We start from the raw sequence: 24302 nt of genomic DNA, 5'->3' as shown, positions 1-24302 counted from the left end.
CCGTAATACCAAGCTCCACAGTCCAACATGGAGAGGGGGGCTCCTTCTTAGCCGGTCTGGAGTGACTAGAGAAAGAAGGAGCACTGGCTTTCGTAGGACTACAGGTTGTCGATCTCGGAGATTTGTTCTGACGTTGAACAGCGTGAACTTCGGAACCACCCTGGCCCCCAGATTGGACCAAAGTGGTGTCACGCTGCAAGTTGACAATGCGTTGATACTCGTTAGTGATTGCATTAAGTGTCAGCGTTGGGTCTTGTTCAAGGCGGTTCAGCAATCGAGTTCTGATGTCGGAGAATTTGGGTGATTGGAGACTACATATGAATACGAGGGATTTGAATTGGTCGTCGGTAAGGGATTTGAGCTTGAACCGTTCGCACTCACGGTTGACAATGCCAACATGGGTTAGGAAGTCATCGGACTCGTTCATGGCCAGTTTTAAACAGCGTTAACGCGTATTGAAGAGTGAATGATGGTCACCAAAAAGTTGACTGAGTTTGAACAGTGGCATCGAAGGAACGGTCTCGTGGGTTCTGCGGTAGAATGAAGTTGCAATACTTATCAAGCTCTGATGGACCAAGTTTTCGAAGAAGAAGACGCACCTTCCACGAATCATCTCTGTCAGCAAGGTCGACTTTAAAAAGATCTTCATAACGCCTGAACCAGGTATCAAATGTAATATTGGCATCAGGATCATAAAGAAACTCTGAAATACCACTGGTAATACCGTCGACTGATTGAGGAATTGTTGGTGTACATGAGACTCGAGAAGAGATCTGCGTCTGAGTAAACATCTCCATCAGCTTCAGCTGTTGCTTGAACAATTCTTCTAATTTAACTGGATCCATAGCTAGTCAGCAACTTGTTTGCAAAATCTCCGTCGCCAAATTGTTACGTCGCGAAATATAGCGTATTGCGATAAGACTACACGAAATTCTACCGGTTGACCAAATTCAGATATCCTAGTTCGACCCCAATACTGTTCCCCAACCTCCAGTAAACCAGAACACAGCCATTAAATAAGAATTGTTTATGGGGTCAGAAGTAGGTCAAAAATGGTTTACAGACAAGGCATATTTATACAGTTAAGATGACTACTAATAGTAACCAATGGAAAGGAAGGACACGTAAAGGTTATAATTAGGACAACTGTAAATAATGACCAATAGAAAATAACATGCGAAATATGTGAAGAGTCTGAAAACATACGACTTTACTTTTGAGATAATTTTGGGATATTCCTGTGAATATCCTAACAATTGTATCATACCATAAAATGAAAGATAATAATTATGTAAAATCAAGAAATAAATTAAGAATAGTTAATCGTATAACCGGAGTCGGACAAGGCTGTCTACTCTTTCCTGTTCCTTTTTCTCCTGGTGATTGACTAGATTATGAAGACCTCGACATCTGACAGGAAGCACCGAATACAATATACATCTCAGAATCAATTAGACTATTTGAACTCCTCAGTTGACCTAGCCCTCTTATCTCATACACACGAACAAATACAGACAAAGACTATAAATACATCAGCAGCATCTGCATCAATAGGCCCCAAAATACACAAAGGAAAAAGTAAGATTCTCAAATACAATACGGAGAACGCCGAGCCAATCACACTTAATTTCGAAACTCTGGAAGAGGTGTAATCCTTCACGTACCTGAGAAGCATCATCGATTAACAAGGAAGATCTGATGCAGATGTGAAGGCGAGGATTGGCAAATCAAAGATTGCATTCCTACAATTGAACAACATATGGAACTCAAAACAACTGTCAACTAACTTCAAAGTGAGAATCTTCAATGCGAAGGTCAAGACAGTTGTACTGTATGGAGCTGAAACGTGGAGAATTACTACAACGATTGTCAAGAATGTACAAGTAATTATAAAAAGTTGTGTACGCAAAATACTCAACATTCACTGACCGGATACTATCAGGAACAGCGTTTTATGGGAGAGGACAAACCAGCTTCGAGCTGAAGAGGAAACTAAGAGAAGACATTTGAATCGGATCGGACGTACAATAAGGAAATCACTAAACTGCATCACGAAGTAATCGCTAACATGAAATCCTGAAGGGAAGCGGAAAAGAGAAAGGCCAAAGAATACATTACGTCGGGAAATAGAAGCTGTTGAGCTATTTCTCACATACTCTTGATTTACATTTTATTTGCATATTTGTAAACTATCAAGTAAATTTTAATTCCTATTAAGTATGCGGATAATATTGAGCACTGCTAAAATGTCGGTTTCGACTTTCAGATGTTAAATCATAAGTTCGAAACCAGTTTTTTTTACCATAATAATGTCTAATGTTTTTCATTTAAAGCATGTGGTTCGATTGCATACTATAAATTGGGTATTTGGTTACATTTAATTCTATGGTATACATTTTGTTATATTTTGATACTTATCATATATGTGTCAAATTCTATGTTGTTTATAACTGGTTTAGGACTCATAAACTAATTATATCTGAAGTGCAATATTAGTGTTTCTGGGTTATATACAATCAAAGTCGATTAATTGCTTCAAAGGGTTTATATATATATATATACATACATATATATATACCCAACCATGTTGGGTGTGCTGTAGATACTCGCTAATGGTACCCGGGAACGGCTAATTGATTAAAATTAGACATATAAGCCAGTGTATGCTAATTCTATGGTCTAAAGTGTACACATTCGTTATCACATAAGTTGTTGGGTTCGATCTCAGGAGGGATCATGCATGCACTCTAATAAATAGGCCCGTACTAGTATAAAATAAACTACTCAGCACTTTCTAATTTTCAATAATTGTCTAGCTAAGGTCAATTCATGAAATAATAATTTTCTATTGATTTGTGCTATCATAGAATTTAAACAACAGGTTTTTAGAACCATTCATCATTGGTAATTTAATCAATCAACTGAATATTGTTTTCTTTTTCAATACATTAAAATGAATTCATAAGACATTAGAAATCCTATGAAGAAACATTGAAAGAGAATTTTTAATAAATAAACAAAGAGGATTCTTTTGGAGCGGTGTGTCCACAGTTCATTAAATGCTCTTGTATCGAACTGGTTATCTTTTTACATTCTCCTTTTAGGAACCAAGCCGGATAGTGTTCCGAGATGCGTTTGAAAAGTGATCGCTTTGTGCGGCCTATGTAACGTGCCCCACATGAGCAAGTAAATTTATTGATACACATGGATGTGGCCCAAAGCGAAAGTTTATTCTTAACACACCCCAGGATGGTAGGCCGGCTAGAGAAATCGATTCGAAGCTTAGTTGTGTAGAAAGTTTTATTCAACGATTTTGAAATCCGTTTATTCAGGATTTCAGCAGCCGTGTCTCCTTTGAATTCCATATTCATAAGCAAAGTTTTCTTCTGCACTGTCAAAGCTTTTTCTTGATTAAGTCTAGGTGTTAAGTTGCTATCGACAAACCTAGGTGGATAACCGTTTTTTGATGTGGGTCTGTCGAAGATGAAGTCGTTCTTTATTTATTATGTCATTGGAACAGATTCGCTTGATCCTAGAGGATTAGATTTCAATCAGGTTAGAAGTTTCAACTAAATGATTAACCATTCATAAGTTGAGGTTGTTTTTTTGCTAGTTCATTTACATCGTTATTAACTTGTGTTGAGTCTCAGGATATTACTCAACGATCGAGATCTGTTTTTCTTTAACAAACAATAAAGCATTATATTGCAATTTGTTTTTAAACTTCAAGAGTTTTGGTTAAAAATGGAAAATTAATAAAGAGTGTTAGAACATTCAATATTTAGATGACAAAGAGTGAATGTTTGTACATTATTACCACCATGTATTCTCTCTCATCGTTTGTTTTTATTAGTTTGAAAACCTCATTCAGGATGTCTGGATCCTCCTACATTCGACTGAGACAGTAACTTGTTGAATGTGATTTTGCTACTTTAATTCATGTAGTCTCACTTTACGAATGTTTTATCTGACTTTGTATTGCCTAATCAGAGATCATACTATACAGGATCTCCTTTCAGTTGCCTAGATAATCAATTATATGGATTCGTTCCTATGTATATTAACTTTTATTTCCGTCATGCTTACAACATTTTTTTAAATTGTCGTTATTCAAATTGCTCAAAATTGTTCATGATCATGTATCTATTTGGAGTGAATATATAATCAGTCATAATGGGTTATTGATTTATCATGGTTCTATGTATTTATGTATTCATGTTTGTATATCTTTTTTACATTTTAGCGTACAGATGATTTTGACTTACCTATCAATGATTACCTTGATCATTTGTTATTTTGTACTGAAGCCCCATTATCTACTTATGGCTCTCCATTAGACCCGACTGCTGGTTGTCTGTCATCATCTGGAATGCCAGTGTTACCTCAAGTTGCGTTAGGCAGTTTTAATGGTTAGTTTATTCGTTTATTTTTTCTTTTATTTTGATGTTAGGTGGCTAGAGACAACCATCAAGAAGTTCAGCTAGTTAACAAGATGTATCTGCAATGTTAGACTAGTTAGTGATTACTGCGGGTTTCAAACCCACATTACTGGTTGTCAGAGTTGCAGATCCTACTAGTGAGCTATTCGGGACACAATCAATCTCCTCTATGAACAAGACATTTACACTGACTGATCACTATGTAATGACCAATAGTTTGGTAAAAGTGAGGGTGGGTAAAATCTGTTCTCCTTCTAGAAATACCTTCGTACGGTCATCTATTCTACCAGATCAGTCCTACTAATTGCATTTACCCAGCGGTGTTGTTTTTTATACGAAAGTGAACGTCTAACACTTTGACATCGGGTTGATGAGTACGGAAGGTTCACCTAGGGTAGTTGCGAAACCCTGATTCTAAACTAATGATGTAAATAAGCCTCGGCATTCTTAGGAAACGAACGATGTACCAACGTATTTTTTATCGCTGTCTACCATCAAGTAACCTAACTCCACTGCTTTGTAAAAAATTTTCATGTCAAAAACTCGAGGAGTGGCTTTCCAAAGAAAACCATCTTCCGTTTGAGCGTGCAGACAATATTTAAGTTGATTAAAAAAAACCTATTTTGTGTGGTGCGTACCACGTACCATTACCTTCCTAATTACGTTTTTTCCGGAGTTTTGTTCCCTGAACTGGATGGTTTGTTCGTGTTTTTGTCATCTACATCCTTGCGTTCGCTTGGTTTTACAGTAAATGAAAAATATTATACATGTTTTTAAATCTTTGGTGCTCCTGAAGGGATTACAGTGACATAAGACATATTGCGAGTATTGAAAGTAGATATGTTTATGTTAATTGTCTGCAAGATCTTGACTATTTGAAAATCACCCACTATTTAATTAATTGATTGCAGAGTATTAGTTGCTATATGCCTGCTAGACCTGTAGAATTCGATCAGCACTCAAGAACTAGACGAAAAATCATATTAACCACTACTTAGTAATGAGTCAGTTGTAGGTATCCCAGTCTTAAAATAGATCAATTGCAGCCTGGATAACTTGTTAATAATTGTCAGTTGACTCGAAATCTAGATCTAGAGTTTCATTCTGACTATTTCTAGTCACCAAACATCATCATCAGATTGATTGATCCGTTCCTTATTGATTAACTAAATCTCTGTAATCGAATTGATTGTTATGAGTTTTAAGACTGGTAAAAGAGACAACACAGAATTTCTTTTAGCAACATAGCTTCATACAAATATGAAGCTTATACTAAATAGACGTAAATTATTTAAAGTTTCTTTTCTTTTAAACCTGTATAAGTTAATATATACATGTATATATTCCTTTTTTCTATGTGACTTCATAAAGCATCATTTTACAATGGATCAGCTGCTGTAGTACTCACATTTCTTGTCAACAATAATCCTGACCCAAAATCAATTCATGTTGAAAAAGCTAAACTATGGGAATCAAAATATCTTCAGTTGGTTAAAGAATGGAAACTTAATAATACAGAAATTATTGTTAGTTATACAGCTGAAGTAAGTTATTACATAATCGGTTGATGATTTCAGGTGAACTATTTTATTTATCAGATTAGAATAGCCCATAGAGACTGAATCAGTTTTAAGTGTAATATAATAACAAAACAGAAAAATGCAAGCGAAATGGGATACTTTCTTGTTGTCGATGTTAACGACAACAGTTGAGTTTTTATTTCATATATATATATGTGTGTCATGTGTAGATATTACCTCAATATTGCAATGTAGTTACAACCATCTAGATTCGAGTTTCAGTATTGGATATAAACACTAGGATGTAAGGACACTCACCTGATGAGTTTTAAACTCTCCACTACTAATCACCACTCAGTTTACTAAAATATATCGGATTAAGTCTGATTGGATATCGGTTCAAGTTTATTATTACTATCGATTTAGTGAAATCACGTCGATTAATTATACATGGAATTGTAGAGAACTGGGAACATGAAAAAGTCTTAACAATACTGCAGTTATTTATTTATTTATTCAAACACATAAACATTGATACAAGGAGTCACCAAATATATATGCACCACACTTTGTCATTGAACTTTTGTGAGGAGTGGAATACTACCTGTACTCCCATAGGGAAGCAGGTGGTTTTCTTAGAGAGTCACTCCATGAGCTTTTGACCTACAGGTCTAATCCACAAGACTGTGTAACAGCGCGATTAGATGTAGTCTCATGTTAGCCGTTGACCAACAATTAATTTATACTCCGTTTGTTCCTCCAGGATGCTGAAGCACATGTGAGCCATTGTTTCGGAATAAGAGTTTTGCAACTCCGCTAGATGGATCCCCCATATCCACCAACGCGGTGAAAGCACCAAAAATTTGCTTTCCGTGCTGTCAATTTGATAAACACCACCCTCGTCACGAGAAGGATGTGATTAAGACATCCCCATCACGTTACACCGATTTCCAAATTAATTTGTATTTGAAAATACTTCCCATATTTAAGTAAACACAAACAGCTACATAGTTCCATTATAGCGTGATCAAATCTATGGCATATAATCTAAAAGATGTGATAACTCGCTGCTGATTTCTTCACAATTGATGGATTGTAATATGATGAATTTTTGTTCGCTGTTTGAATGATTCCGAAGACAATCTAATCCAACAGTTTCCCTTCATATATGTTTATTATCATTTGTTAGTTTAGTCAGAATACAAGAAACACTACCTAAGTATATTTCTTCTTGGCTTAATCCAATTAATTCAAAGATAATATATACTTGTTAAGAACATTTATATATAAAAATAAAAAGTCAACTAGACTGGAAATAGGGTAAGAATAGACAAGGATAATAGTGATAAAATAATGTGAAAACAAGGTCATAAGATTGATCTAAACTCAGCTTTTGTTGTGCTGTTTAAAAGTGTAAAAGGGCGTATACTAAGGTTTATTGAAGCCTTAGCCATACGAAAATTCAACCCCCCTTTGTGTATTCAAAAACAGTTTGTTCTCTCTTTAAACCTACCCTGGTAATATATGCTTATTATCCAAAGTGATTAGGTGTCAAATTGTTTTCATATTATTTTCTTTATTATCCTTGTCTCCTCTTACCCACCCCACCCCCTTATTTCTAGTCTAGTTGGCCATTTATTTTTATATATAAATGTTCTTAACAAGTATATTATATGTGTTCAGATTGTTCGAAATGTATTACGCTAATATCTCATCACATAGTTCTGATAATCTTCGTCTTCTCATTACATTATCGAAAGATAATATATACCTTTTGTGATGATAAGATAATCGTTCAGCGTTACTGTAAACATATCTTTTATTTACTATTCCAAGCTAAAATCTTTGAAAATGTAAACAATGTTTACAGATAGACAAAGAGTCTGCATCTCACTACATTTTGGGTTTCAAAGTTTTCATGAAACTGTATTTTCAAACTTAATGCTACACTTAATGAGATCACGATAAACTTCGGTCAAAAGGTCAAATGATAAAAAACAATTGACTGTAAAAATTGTGTTTGTAAAAATGAATTTAGTAACATGGCATAAATATGTAGCGAATAATTACTTGACCCATAGATTATAGTTATGAAAATTCATTCGGCTACATTGTTATATTTTACTGTTAAATGGTTTGATGTTGTTATGTCTTATGACCCTGTCAATTATCATATGACAGGATCGCCAATCAGAATGCTAACTTATGTGGCCTTGTCCCTGTGCTAATCCGATGATGCATCAAACAACACTGACAGCCTTGAGTCAACTTGGAGTCCGTATTGGTCTTCTGTATAGTAACTTCTCTCCTAGCCCAGCACGTTCAGTCCACAACATAAATATCAGCCTCCGCTATGTGAATCGTATATTTCAGACATACTTAGTTTACATACAAACTGATCAGACCACATCACACCATAAAATGCAAAATAATAATGATACAAGACCAAGCCAAAAATGGCTGTGAGTATGGGATACTGTAATTAATAATGCAGGAATTGTAAATGGTAAATCGTATGACAGTGGTCGATAAGTGGAATGAAAGCTTACTATAAGAGGAATATGAATACATAGATAATCTAGTTGCCTAATTACTATCCAATGAGAATAGCAGTCCATAAATAATTCCTAACAGTTACTATTCATCTATTCTTCGTTCGGATATAACTGATGTTCGGAGAAATCTTCAAGAATCCCGGTACCTTAATCTCATTAATCTCATATGATTTTAAACTGCTTTATAATCAGAATGGGGATTTGCGGAGTTTGTAGTATTCTCACAAGTGAATTTACGAGTCAGTCCAAGCCAGACCAACCTGGAAGCACTGGACGGGCGTTTCATTCTCGTATGTGACTCCTCAGCAGTTCGCATCCACGATCCAGTGCGCGGGACCTACGATCTCGTATGCGAGCACTTAACCTCTAGACTACTGAACCGAAATCCAATGGTGTTAATGTTTAACTTCAATCAACCCATGATCTTGTTCAACCCTTCATCCATTGTGTAAGGTGGATGCGAACTGCTGAGGAGCCATATACGAGAATGAAAAGCCCGTCCAGTGCTTCCAGGTTTTCAATGGTGGTCTAGCTTGGACCTACTAGTCAATACAATTAATAAAATTGCTTTATAAATAAACTTTAGAAAATTAGTTGATTTGACAAACTCTGTATAGTCGTATGATTTATCATTGAACTTTGAACATTTGTTTAAATAAAATGATTGAAATTGTTTATAGAATAAATAATTCCACTCTATCTACCCGTATGTATATGGCTACTGAACAATGATTGAGATTATTGTAGCTTGATTAGGAAAAAGAATTTTTTCTATTTATTACTATTACTACTAAGTATGCAATTAAACACCATGTAATATGACTAGTGATTTTGTACTTTGCTTATTTGGTGGTCTTATAGATTGTTTTTTTTGTTAAAAGGACAATTAAGTTGACATTGTTATATATACGTGTATTTATAAAAGAAGAAAGTATAAATATTTCAATTCACTTAGTATTGTTTGTTTGAAACTTCCCATCGATGTGTTTAGGACTGCAACTGGTCAGTCTCTAATTGGCATATGTGCATACTGTGCGTATTGCCTCGATATACCTTAATTCACAAGCATGGTAAGCAGAGATGGATAGTGACTGATAGAGACTGACCAGTTGCAGTCCTAAACACATCGATGGGAAGTTTCAAACAAACAATACTAAGTGAATTCAAACTTCACCCCATCGCACAAGCAAGTGGATATCAGGACTCACTGGCCGAGTGGATAACGCGATGGCGTTTGAAGCGAGGGTACTGGGTTCGAGTCCCAGAGTGAACATCAACTCTGAGATGCAGGTACATCCAGCTGACGAGTCCCAAATAGAACGAAACGCGCGTCCTGGATTCCACTGCTAGCCACTATCCATCTCTGCTTATAAATATTTCAGATCAACTATTTTGACGATGGTTTTTATACTCTTGTAAATATCACTTATATCTATAGTGTTATTGTATGATCCGATCGAATAATTCTATTGGAATAGATATCGATACAATTCAGTGATAACCTGCTTCAAGTATATATCTTTGTAATGCACTTGATATGTATATATGACGTAATTGTAAAACCAATTTATGAACCAATTTTGTTATCATAAGTTGTTGTACTTTGTAAAATTGAATGATAGGGGTTTTGGAAGTCGTTGCGTTTCAATAATATCGTGAACCGATCAATATTAGACCACCATTGAAAACTTGGAAGGATTGGTTAATCGTTTGCCTAGGAGATCGTGGGCCCTGGGTTCGAATCTTACGTGCAGTTTCGTGAATGTGCACCGCTAAGAAGTCTCATACTAGGACGAAACAGCCGTACAATGCTTCCCGGTTTTCAATAGTGGTCTGGGTTAGATTGACTGGTGAATTCAACTGTAAAAATACAATAATCTCCACAAATTGTCCGTGCGTATTTCCATTTGTTAAACAATGTGAATACTCATGCATCAAATATATAAATATTCTAGAATAGAAACTATGAACATAGAAACAGAAATAGTAATATCATAATCACATGGCTGAATAGCTGAGTAAAGAACAAATCGTAGGTGAGAATTATTAATTAGTGTTATGGAAAGAAAAAAAATTACGTAATAAACATTTGTAAATGAGATCGCACGTCAGAGGAGGGACGACTAATGACTCAAGTTATTTTAGACACAAATTTAGTTTAAGTTTTTCTCATACCAATTGCTTTCGGAGACTTTAGCTAATTTGACGCTATTTACTCATTAATTATGTTGAAAGACTTTTAGACATCAGAATCATGAAAACTCAAACAGATGTCGCGCACTATTGAAATTAATCGACAATATGTCATACATTTACACATCTAATTTTATATTGTTGAAATCATGAGTCAATTAAAGCTAGACCACTATGGAAAACCTGGAAGCACTGAAGACAATGGTGAATGGTTGCTCAACTTCGTGGATTGGTTGAATTTAGACATTAACACCGTTGGATACCGGCCGGCTCGCGCACGAGACTGATAAGTCCTAGGTTCGAATCTCGAGAGGCGGGATCGTGGAGGAGTCCTACATTAAAACAAAACGGCCGTCGAGTGCTTCCAGGTTTTCCATGGTGGTCTAGCTCCAATTGACTCATGATTTCAACTATATAAAATCTCCACAAAAACCCCCCTTCTTACATATCTAATTACTTATTGCTAATATACTATTATTATTCATATATATGTAATGTTTTATTAGAAGAATCCATAATTCTCTTCATCCTTCATTATTTTGTTTGTTGTTTTTCTTCGATTAGCGTTCCGTAGAAGATGAAATTGAACGTCAGTCAAATTCGGATATAAGTACTATAGCTATAAGCTATATTGTCATGTTTATCTATGTCAGTTTATTTCTAGGGACATATCGAAGTTTTAAAACAATACTTGTAAGTTGTTGCTTTTCTTTTCTGTTGATTTCTATTATTTATTGGAGTATGTATTTTGATTACGGGATTAGATTTATTAGAAATCTCGGCGAGACAATAATTTTTGGACGACCTTCGAACAAGTTTTAAGTGACCTTGAAAAATATTAGCCAATCAGAAGGCAGTCAGTATGGAATAAAAATGTTTCATACAACACCAAGGAATTAAAGTGGATACACTTCTTTTACATGGTCCAAAAACTTGTCAAGGTTAGAAAAAGCTTCAAAGGTTTCAAAATCGTAATGCATAAGGTAGAGGAACTCATCCATATGGCTCCATAATACTCCGTCTCTGGAGCCATGGTAAGGTCACAAAATCTCTCTCAGCCTCGACCACATAGCTTCAATATTATTTGTATGTACTCCGGTTGTGTAAGTTTATCATTTTTATTACGCATATATCCCTACAATACTCATACCTCTGAACAGCCGAAGCTTCAATAACATCTGCGAATATTGCAGCCAATGATACTGGTGCTTTTATTATACAGTTCGCGGCAATCATTATAATTTTCCTTAGTCACAATCTGGATCGAGAGAAAAAGGTTCTTATTCTAGCAGACTTTTTCTTCTAACATATATTACATCGAAAGATAACATCATAAGGGTAGTCTGCGCAAGGTCTACAGTCAATTGATTACCGCAATTATAAATAAAGGAACTTCCTATTAGTCCCATCTATTGTAGCCGCTTAATTGTCACGTTTTCACTAAAATCGTCTGTGAACCGATTGTACATGAGGATCGGGTAGTGAAATTGGCACCGTGACCTTGAAATCCCTCAGACGCTTCTGATTGTCTCGTCCATAAATTATAGTCTCACCGAAATCTCTGGTAAAGGAACTAGACTATTTCATTTGAACAATATCTGTTCACATCTACAAGCTGAATACACTTTGAAAATAATACCTGATAGTGGAATTTAAGATGTTACATTTCGTCTTATTTTTCATCTCTCATCAACTGAATGTATTAACACTCCAGTGTTGATATTCTTACCGTAAGACTCAAAACTAAATACTATCCACTATTGACAATACAAATAAAAAAAATAGGATAAAACATTACGTTCATCTGCTAGTCTTATTTATTTATTTAAACACATAAATATTGGTAGAAAGGGGCACCATATACATATGCGCCACACAGATCTCATTCGATTTGTATGAGGGCTGGGATACTGCTCAGGTGCCCAAACTGAAGCAGGCGGTTTTCTTAAGGGGCCACACCCGGAGCCTTCAACCTAAAGGTCTAACTCACAAGGCAGTGGAGCATCGTGAAGAGATGCAGTTCCATGGTAGCTGGTGACCAGCGATTGGTTCATACGCCATTTGTTCCTTCAGGATACTGGAGCCCATGTGCACCATTGGTTTGGAATGAGGGTTTTCCAACTACCCTAGGTAAACTTTCCGTGTCCTCCAACCCGGTTCAAGCGCCGAACATTCGCTTTTCATCCTCTCAATTTCGTAAACAACAGTAACGCCACAAGAAGGTAGTGAGTAGGACTTCTCTGGAAGAAGCTATATTCTCGTGACTATGTGAGAGCATTTTGAGAGGGATAGCTGACTCTCCCCACTCTTGACCGTACCAGGGCATTTGAGGGCAAAGTCGGCGACAGTCGGTATTCCCAGCCGGTCGAACATGCAAGTACTGACCGGGCTCAACGTTGCTTAACTGCGGTGATCGGAAGAGAACCGGTGCTTTCAACGTGGTATGGTCACTAGTCACTATCAAGAAATTAAATATACTTATAAGCCGCAATACATTTGTTACTGTTAACATGAATGAAATAGTATTTTCTATATCACTATCCAACTATCATTTGTTTTGTTATAAGAAAGAAAACCAATAAAATCTGTACATGCCTACTTCATATTAAAGATTTGTTCTGTCCGACAAATATAATTAGAGCAAAGATTCTTCACAGTCAGACGACTACAAATAAATTATGACTGTCTGTTTACTTCATGATTCTTTCGAACTTGTTGTTATTATAATTTTCTTTTGGTTTCCCTTCCTGTTATCTTCAATTCAATCTACTATTACCAGACATTCCACTTTCGATTGATGCTATATATATTACTTATAGCTGTCAATGTAAGTAGCATACACCATATTATCACAAAACATCTGACATTAGTTTTACTCAATTATAACTTCTTTTAATTATTCTTCTTCCTTTTTTTTGCAGGTTGATATGCGTATAACACTTGGTCTAGCTGGTGTTCTTATTGTACTAGCATCCGTATTAGCATCCATTGGTTTTTGGAGTTATTTAAATTTACCAATTACTTTAATTATTGTTGAAGTAATACCATTCTTAGTATTAGCTATTGGTGTTGATAATATTTTTATATTAGTACATGAGTTTGAACATAGTCATAATAGATCTATAAATGATATTAACTTATTAAAACAATATATACATCAGCATAATAATGATAATAAAAAGAATCATTCAAATAGTTCCACTTTAAATTTAACTCAAAATGAACAAAATGATCATGATCAAGAAAATGATCCAGATCAATTGAATAATTTAAATGAACCAATTAAACTATTAGTGGAAGATAGAATATCTGAATCAATGGGAAGTGTTGGTCCATCAATGTTATTAACTAGTTTATCAGAAAGTGTTGCATTCTTTTGTGGTAAATTAATTTTTATTATAATTTGTAATCAGTACTATGTAATTATTCTTTGTTTCTTATTTATTTGTTTATATGGATAGGTCACTGTGGGTAGTAACCACTAGTATTTTTATTTATTTTTTTAATGTTGATCGAGCTCTATTGATTAAGATACAAATTGATCATTGTTTTAAATGATTCTAGATTATGTAGATTATGTTTTAATGTTGATCTTTAATGTTAATCTTGATGTTAATCTTGAACTTAATGTTAATCTTGAACTCAACGAGTTCAAGATGGTTCTCAACAACAGGTTCCAAGAGTTACACGATCAATTCAAAGAAGAGGAAACTACTATGGAAAACAACTGGAAAGGGATCAAAGAAACACTAACTTCAACGTGCTAGAAGTTATCGGACTGCAAGAAATACCATCATAAGAAATGGATCTCTATTGAAACCCTGGACATGATTCAAGAAAGGAAGAACAAGAAGATAGCAACTAAGAGTAGTCGAATAAGAGCATAGAAAGCTGAGTCACTAACCGAATACTTAGAAGCAAATAGGGGAGTGAAGAGGAGCATTAGAGCCAATAAGTAGTAAGGTGGGCAGAGCATTTTGAAAAACTCTTGAATAGACCAGCCCCACTGAAGCCCCCGGACATTGAAGCAGCACCTACAGATCTTCCCATAGATGTCACTTCACCAACGATCGAAGTAATCAGCATGACCATGTGACAAAGCACCAGGACCAGTCAACGTGCTAGCTGAAGCACTGAAGTTAGACACAAAAGTAACTACAAACATGCTCCACGTTCTATTCAGAAAGATTTGGGAGGATGAACAAATGCCGACAGACTGGAGAGAAGGATACTTCATCATAATACAAAAAAGAGATATGAGCAAGTTTGAGAACCGATTACCATGGTGCTCAATGCTGCCTGTTATTGGAGACGGATGGAATCAAGTTTGGAGCGGCCAAACCCAAACTTAAAATCAGTCTATAAAGTCACTAACTTCTGGTCTGTGCCATTTTGGTAGATGCAGACTACTTGAAATTTTTTAGATTTCACAAGAATCATCAGTTCTTTGAAGGTTACAGACACATCCCTTGCCGTTTATTCCTTAATAGCCTGAAATATATGTGTTTACGGGACTTCTTATTGATTGTTTGGACCCACGTAGCATGGTTTTTGTTTACAAATGTGTATCTGACTAAAGAACACACTTTTTGTATTGTTCTGTGATATCAGGGGTAAATGGCTTTTTAAGCTAGCATTTCATTCTATTTGGAGCTTTTAATTAGTTTGATACAGAAATACTTTCTATAATTTTCTGTATGAGTTAACTCAGTTTAAATTGATATAACACAAGCACATGGTGAAACTAACACGATGTTATTATCAAGATTTCCTTCTGATTGACATACTCCCTCTTTGATATGGTTATTAATCGAGACTGTATACCATATCTACATTGTCTAACGTTAGTTGAGCTTGATAGATTATTTCGTTTCGTTACTGTTGTAATTAGTGTAGGGTTTTTTTAAGGTTTATTGAATTTTGGCCTACATTACAAATTAACCTTATTAAAACAACTATCGAAAATCAGGAAACACTAAGCGTCTGTTTTGTATTAGTATAAAACTCCTCATTAGTGCTTATCCACGACCTCACCACTAATCGAACCCCTATTCAGTGGACCCAGGGGTGTAACTGGTAGAGTTGTGAATGCGAACTGCTGAGTAGTCCCATACTTTGACGTATCAGCTATCTAGTCCTTCTTGGTCTTTATTAGTTGTTTTAATCCAGTCTAATATATGTGTAGGAATTAATTTTTCTTAATATCTTCACTGATTCGTTTATTCCTTCTCTTGCATAGGAGCACTAACTACAATGCCAGCTGTTCGTGTGTTCGCATTATATGCAGCTATGGCTATTGTGTTCAATTTTCTCTTACAAATATTTGCATTTGTTGCTTTGCTTACATTAGATGGACGTAGATATGTAGTAAGTGTTACGTCCTTACATGTTTATTTATCGATGTGCTTCTTTTTTTCAATTTCATTTCGTCCTCATACTTTTTTTCTCTCATTATTTCAATGGTAATAAACTCCTCTAAGGTGACCAGCTGCTGTGTTATTAATTATTCCAGTAATGATTAGTCTTTTATTGATGTGTTGTATTTTCTGATATTATTACCGCTTCAAATCAGCCACACCCTTCTTAATGTGACCATCTATTATAATACTAGTAACAATAATAATAAATTTAATTTAACTCGTTTTTAAAAAATAGGTTCGCATCACTTGACTTTAAATTCTCAATTTTTGTTTGAGAGAACTTTCAGTATTACCCGACTGTCTAAATTAAAATCTATGGAGCGAACATATTTTCAAACTGTATTGTATAACAGTTGAAAGTCTATTATTCAAACTGTCGACTCTCCATTTTGTCTAGTTACTAGTTTAAGTAATATGAAGTTGAAATGATTTATCATGTTAATAGCTAAGTAAAACATATGAATAGACTTTACAGTCTGACTGCTATATATATATATAGAGGATCCACCCAGGGGGGTTGGACAACTCTGATTCCGAAACAATGGCTCACTTGTGCTCCAGGATCTTGAAGGAACAAATGGAGTATGAACCTATTGTTGGTCACCGGCTACTATGGGACTGCACTTCGTAACGTTGGTCCGTTGCCTTGTGGATTAGACCTGTAGGTCAAAGGCTCATGGACTGGCCTCCTAAGAAATCCACCTGCTTCGGTTTGGGCGTCTGGGTAGTATTCCAGTCTTCAAATAACTCGAATCATTTGCGTGGCGCTTCTATATTTGGTGACTCCTTGTGCCAATATTTATGTGTCTAAATAAATAAATATAGCTTTCTCATATAGCAACTTTGAATTGATCCACTTTATCAGTTTTTTTGAATTTACTTTTGTCCGTCTTATATCTGCATTCATATAGGCTCGTCGTTTCGATGTTCTCTTCTGTTTTAAACTTAAACATGAATTTGATAATTTAAACGAAACTCAACAATTCAATACTTCAAATAATCATCCTCCATTAACAAATAACAATGATGTGAATAATACTAATTTAACAATTGGTCAAAATAATCGAAAAGTTTTCTCATCCGATAGTGATTCATTATCGCTTAGTTCCACAGCGATGGATGATGGTAATATACATGAAATTGATTTAGCTGAACATCAACCAAATGAACTAACAGAAGATAAAAAATATAAATCAGGTAAGCTTGTTATATTTCCAGTTCCTGTTGATTTATTGATCATTTAGTAGTAGTATTGACCAGTTTCATGTTTGTTGGGTTCTTTCGCTCTCATCGGATTCTATTGACTAATTTTCAGTGTAACCAATAGTATAAGTTACTAGACATGGATCTATAGAGTCCGACAAGCACTAAAGGACTAAATAAATATAATTTCTGTCAGGTCATCTACAGCTCCGTGATAACGTCTCAGACTATAAAGCTAGGTGACCTAATTAGAATCCTACTTGGAGCTTCAGTTCTCTAAAGATTATATATATATACTTTGCTGACCAGTGCCGGATAGCACGAAACTTAGATCCAGAGTTCCTTGTGAACTACCTGCCATCAATGTGATATGAGCCACATATCATATCAAAACAGCGTTTTTTTTTCTTCATGTGTTCTCTTTACAATTTTTATTGTGACTATAGGTCAACTTACGGTTTTCTTTATCTAATCTATCAACTCATGATGTAAACTAAGTTTGTATAACTTGTGTGCGTAGTCAGAATCAATCAAGTTAGGTGTAGTAAAATAGTATACTCTCACCTTTAAAATGTCCATGTATATGATACAAGATCTATAAGTTCTGTATATTTTCAATCAAGTGTGTGTATATTATTAGAAGGACAACTAAGAGTCTCAAAACGATAGAAAACTCTTTTTTAAAAAAAAACACTGGACAGTATTGTCTCCTGTTATTTTTTACCACAGCTTATCCTCATCAAAAATGTATTATTTGCACTCATAAGGAATATATAATGATGTTACAGTAGTATAGCAATACTATTATTACTAAATCTCTAAAAAAAATTATTGAATTTATTCAATAATTCTTTTTCACAGTTGAACTCACGAGTCGATCTAAACTAGGCCACCATTGAAAACCTAGAAGCACTGTCCTAGTATGGGACTCCTCATCAGTGCTCATCCATGATCCCACGCGCGGGACTCGAACTCAAGATTCTCGGTCTCGCACATGAACGCTTAACCTCGAGACCACTGAGTCGACATCCAACGGTATCAGTGTCTAACTCCAATCGATCAATGATCTTGCGCAAATCATCATACTCGTTTATTGTTATTTATGATTACGTTAAATGGAATAATTGTGGTTTTTCTATTCAATCTACCAGATGAAATATGAATTCCATATTAACCATTGTAAATGATTCGTTTCATATATTCATAGCATAAAAACGCGCTCATTATAAATAACTAAATTAAGTGCTCTGGTGCGAGACTGGTAGGTCCTGGGTTCGGATCTCGTGAGGTGGGATCGTGGATGCGCACTGCTGAGAAGTCCCACAATAGGACGAAACGACCGTTCAGTGCTTCCAGGTTTTCCATGGTAGTCTAGCTTCAATTGACTCATGATCTCAACTATATAAAATTACTAAAATCTCCACAAAACCCCCTTCTGATAATAATGACTTAATGTTTGTTTTTCAATGTTTATGTATAGATTATTTCCAATTGTTGTTTAAAGTCATTTCATGTTAATAATAACGATGAAATTAACTGTAAGAAAAAATAACTGTCCACTTCACAACTATGAGAAGGGGGTGAAGAATAAATTGAAAATATGAAAATGATAATAACTAATGATGAAAACTAAAGAGATTAAAAATAGATTAGAAGGATAAAATCAAATCAAATTACCCCTTTTTGAAAATTAAGTGTTAGGATCATGAAAGAATGATTGTTTCTTTTTTAATGACACCATAGGTTACTGATGTTAATTAAGTAGCTAATTATGTCTATTAATCGTGTATACTTATGAGTTCCCATCAAATACTCATGCTCGAGTAGCTCAATGGTAACATCTCTGACTGTAAAGCTGGGTGACACGGGATCGAATCTGTCAGGGAACACCAGTTCCCTCAAGATTACAGGTACACTTTGCTGACAAGTGCCAAGTAGCACGAAACCCAGGTCCAGGGTTTCCTGTCAACCACCTCCAACCACCATCTTATCTCAACATAGTGTACGCATTGTCGAGCCACCTGGACTAGTGGCCACATTGCAACTTGATCGATAGCATTCGATCAGCACTAAGACGAACTTGACACGCATGACATTGATCACTACCCAGTGATCAATCAATTCTACTCACTAACCATATTTCCGAACATTATAAATAATCAGTCTATCTGAACTGGACGTAACAAGATTGTTTGTAATTAGTAAGCAGAGGAACGCGGCGTTGAAGTTGTAACAGTTGTTATATAGTGTAGGCAGAACACTTGGAGGCCAGACGACTTGAGAGTTCATATTTCAGAACACACCAAAAAATGCAATTGACTAATTCAAGTCTATGTGTATATGTATAATTCAAATGCTTTGTAACTTCTCACAACAAATATGGATTCCTTTTGTCGATTACCTTTTTTTACATCTGCTGTCAAAAATTAGAAATGTTATAATTCTGTCGTATGATACTTTAAACTTTATTTGTTTATTTATCTTTGTTCTTGTCAAAAGAATAAAACTTAATTTTTGAACAATTATTTCGCTATCATTTTTAAAAATTCTCCTTTTCTTTTTGTTTATTTGTATACAGTATCACATTCATGGTTACATTATGTTGTAGCTAACTATCTTAGCCCAGTTATTTTATCAGGTTGGGCTAGACCATGTATTATTATAATAAGTTTAGCATGGATATGTTTTGCTGCATCAATTCTACCAAATGGATTACATTTAATTCTTGATCAAAAATTATCTATGCCTACTGATTCATACATGTTGGATTATTTCAATGCATTAGATAATGATTTACGAGTTGGACCACCAGTTTATTTTGTTATTACTGAAGGACATAATTTTACTACATTAGATGGACAAAATCAAGTATGTGGTGGAACAGGTTGTTACAATACATCATTAATAGGAAAGATTAGTGCTGCAGCTTCCTACCCTAATCGGTAAGTTGACAAAACAAGAAACTAGTGTGATACTATAGTTTTGATAGTTTGGAAATAATCATCTTCATTGTGAGTAGTGAATAATACGGTACCAGTACTTAGGATTTTTCACAAGTTGAATCTTTTATCCTTTATAATTCATTGCTCAATTTTATTATTTTTAAATTCTGTGTGCTATATGATCAATTCAGAATCTCAGATAATCTCCAGTTATGTAATAGTGTAAATAATGAAGTTGGTAGATATTTAATTGTTAGTAAGATTCCAACCGACAAGGACAGTGTTTAATTAGTCGATATGGTGCATGTTCTCTCCAAGAAATATTTAGTTATCAATTAAGCATCTATTACACTTCAATTCGTGAATATTCTTTTTGAATATCCGGTAAATCTTGCTATTATTGACTTTAGTGATCTTTCTTCTTTATTCTTAAACGCTGTTACAGAAGTAGGAAATTGATGTTTAACGAGAGTTCAAGTACTGTTAACAAATATATTGGCAGTTATCAATCATTTCTAGGGTGTTCACACCATGGGAGAATACTTCTTTTCGACGTACCACCACCTATTCAAATCTGTGTGGCAAAGTAACGTGTTCCATTTCTGGGTTGACTTTATATAATCTTCATTTTGGGAGTACAGCATTTATGGAGATTTTAGTTTTCTTGGCGGAAAACACATTAATGTTGTCACATTTCAAAACAGTTGCGTGTATATGATCCGTCCATAAACTTTGAATTTTCTGCTTTTACTCTTAACACTATCTGATCTTTTTCTCACAGTAGGACCTGAAGTAATGAGTGCTCCAGCTAATAGATTTGTACTGGATAACTACGATATACAAGTGCTACGACTATGAAAAGCTGGCAGTAAACATCGAAATACTTTCAAGCTATTCATCACTAACCATTTGTAGACTTTTTTTTAAAAAGTTATATGATATATACCCTAATTTACAGTAACGAAAATGTTTATTTGTATGATTTTTTAATTATATATGCAAATCTATGCATTGTTTACATTAAAATTAGACAGTAGAGTACTTTTTTTCTATATAGTAGTAAGTAAATATGAAACTCTATATACTGAAATACATGAGCCTGGTTACTCGAAAGAAAAGATGGAGACTGAGAAAAGAAGTCCCTTAAGAAATCAAGCCTATACGTTGTCTATATTTCATCTCTTGAAAATAAGAACTATTCCTTGATTAATCACGTGCACTTATCATTTGTCGATTCCTGATAGGCCCACTATCACTTTTCCATCCTGAAAAATGAGTTTGCCTTTCGAATTTAACTGGAGGCGTTTCGATAGGTTCACATCAATATCCGAAATTTCCATGTTGTAACTAGTGTCTGGAAATAAAGAGGTTTTTTCTGTCATAACAGAAAGTAGGATTGTTCACCCATTAGCACTACTTACTGGACCCCAAACTGCTCATCAGAGATTAGATCAGTGGATTACAATACTTTGTCACATCATGCACTCAACTCAAATATCCAACCTATGAATAAAGACAAAATAGATATAAGTCATAACGGGAGTTTACTAACATTTTTCATTCCTCCTCTCTGTAGGGTTCAAACATCTTAATTACTCATTGTCTCAATCATACATAATCCCACTGAGATGTTTTGCCTGTCACTAATCTCTTGTCGAACTTAAATGATTGGTTAATTAATGAAGTTGCAAATTGTAATTTTGATATTTCCTGTGAAAGTTTTACACTGAGATGGTTTCCGCTACTCATTTCTTAGAAATGCTGTCAATGTTTTTTTGAGCTGGAAGTGTTATCCAGTATCCCTTCATACGTACCTTTTCACTTCGTAAGTATCACTGCTACTCTATTATTCCTACCTGTTTCTATTCATTTAGTTTGGCAGCTTGGACCAACGTAAATCTTCCCCAAGCTCTCCCATTCATAACGACAATAGTTGAGACCCCCTGCCGAAATCATCTATTATACAAACTTTGTAGATGATATTCGTGATATCAGTTGAAGTGCCACTTCAAACCAAAAAGAACTGAATCACTGTTTCATTCTATCATCGAAGTTTCTCATCAATCCTTGAGCAATCGTTTGATGTAAAGTTCTTAATGATTTATTATATGAATGTAGTTTGTAATTATTCTATTTAACTAAACAAATCTTTACTTTATTACAGTTCATGGATAGTATCTCCAGCCAGTTCTTGGATTGATGACTATTTTGATTGGATTGATCCAAGTAGTTCATCTTTATGTTGTCGAATTAATCGAAATACACATAAATTTTGTCCACCTGATTTAATTGATAACAATTGTATATCATGTCCAGTTCATTTAAATGATGGAAGACCGAATGCTTTAGATTTCAGTCAGTATTTGCCATATTTTCTATCAGAAAATCCTGGATCCAATTGTCCTAAAGGGTAAATTATTTGTTCTTTTTAATATATGATAAGTTACTCATAATCTGTTCAATCAATATTTTAAAGTACTAGGTAAACTTGTTAGTTATGGATATAATAAGAGTGAGTTTTTGTGGAGATTTAGTATTTGCATAGCTGAAAGCATAAGTCAATTGAAGCTAGACCACCAAGGTAAACTTGGAAGACTGGTAGGTTCTGGGTTCGAATCTCGCGAGGCAAGGTCGTGAATGTGCACTGCTGAGGAGTCCCACAATAGGACGAAACGGCTGTCCAGTGCTTCCAGGTTTACCATGGTTGTCTAGCTTCAATTGACTCATGCTTTCAACTATGCAGTTATGGATATAACTAAATTTGTGACTTACGAACGGTATTAATGTTCATGAACACTTATCAACCTAAGTTTGATGTTCATGGTGATTACATGACAATGTCTATTAAATTAAAGAACTAAGTACCTGAACATTTATGAATAATTAATGACTGAGTTTCTAGTCTGCAAATAGATCAGTACGCTTGATTAGTTTTCCTGCTTCTCATACCTAGCCCGATACAGTTTTTTTTCCACTACTTAAATTTAAAGGGGTCATGTAGAAATGATAAACCATGTGACATTAAAAAACCTGATATCTGAGTACTTCAAGGGATTTTTTGAATCATTGAAGAGGCAAGCGTTTTACTATAGATGGTAGTTTAAAGAGGATAAAATCAATTTATACCCTAAGTCTTTGAAAATAAAGACCCTGTTCCAAACCACTAACAGATTACCTGGTACGAACAGCCCAGAGTCAACTCCGAGTCCTTGTTGGTTCTTCTCTTCTAACCCTATCTGTTTGAGTCCAGACTACATTTCAGCTTCCATTGTATGAATCGTATACTTCAGACATACTTGGTTTGTACACAAGCAGACCAGATCACATCATACCATAAAATGAGAAATAATAATTATACCAGATCAAGCCAAAAGTGTCTGTGAGTGTGAGAGACTGTAACGTATGACCAGGCACATGTATGCATCAGTCCAAGTTGCCATATCTCATTAGCACAATAAGATGAACACCGAATTCATAGAAGTAGTTCTTCAATGGTAGTAACATATAAAAGAAAGAGTGTGTATGAAGGATATGATACAGAAAGAAAGAATTAGTTCGTAGAAAAAAAAGTGTAAAGTTATCTTAATTTCATGGTTTAAGAGAAGACAAAGAGTGTATACGCCTACGCCATTGTGATCGATTCTGAGCCATGTCACCCAGAATCTTGAACCAATTGTTACGATAGTCACGCGGACCCCGACTAAGTAGTCTGAATCTATTAACATGGCTCAGACCAGAAGTTAGTGACTTTATGGACTGATGCCACGTTTTGGTTTGGCCGCCCCTAACTTGCTTCCGACTATCCCCAACACCGATAAGCACATATTACCATAGATCCTTACTACAAAGCTATTAAACATCGAGCTCACTATGCGATCAGTAGAGTTAAGTATATACTATTAGTTTGACTATCCAAGACACTGATTACCCTCCTGGATGACTTAATACAAACATTTCTATATGTGTACACTTGTTTAGGGTTTTTTATATTACAGCTTAACTTTCTGTTTCATGATCAACCTTACTGTAA

The 24302-nt window shown here is 35.0% G+C and overlaps 1 protein-coding gene across 1 annotated transcript in view; it reads left to right on the top strand.

The window, feature by feature from the left end:
• The window catches only part of Smp_039130 (niemann-pick C1 (NPC1)), a gene marked incomplete at its 5' end in the record, with an annotated part of 45360 nt that overhangs the window by 6145 nt on the left and 14913 nt on the right, over positions 1-24302 (top strand). The window contains 9 exons of the mRNA XM_018794998.1: positions 4244-4409; positions 5811-5983; positions 11272-11400; positions 13629-13815; positions 13963-14088; positions 15947-16074; positions 17039-17324; positions 19909-20272; positions 22437-22682. Coding sequence (XP_018647015.1) covers positions 4244-4409; positions 5811-5983; positions 11272-11400; positions 13629-13815; positions 13963-14088; positions 15947-16074; positions 17039-17324; positions 19909-20272; positions 22437-22682 — 1805 coding nt within the window. The remainder of the gene's footprint in view (positions 1-4243; positions 4410-5810; positions 5984-11271; positions 11401-13628; positions 13816-13962; positions 14089-15946; positions 16075-17038; positions 17325-19908; positions 20273-22436; positions 22683-24302) is intronic.

This window comes from Schistosoma mansoni (genome assembly GCF_000237925.1).
Source record: "Schistosoma mansoni, WGS project CABG00000000 data, supercontig 0182, strain Puerto Rico, whole genome shotgun sequence".
In the NCBI taxonomy this organism is placed as follows: domain Eukaryota; kingdom Metazoa; phylum Platyhelminthes; class Trematoda; order Strigeidida; family Schistosomatidae; genus Schistosoma; species Schistosoma mansoni.
The sequence above is the reverse complement of the archived record's forward strand: the minus strand, read 5'-3'. Positions and strand labels throughout refer to the sequence as shown.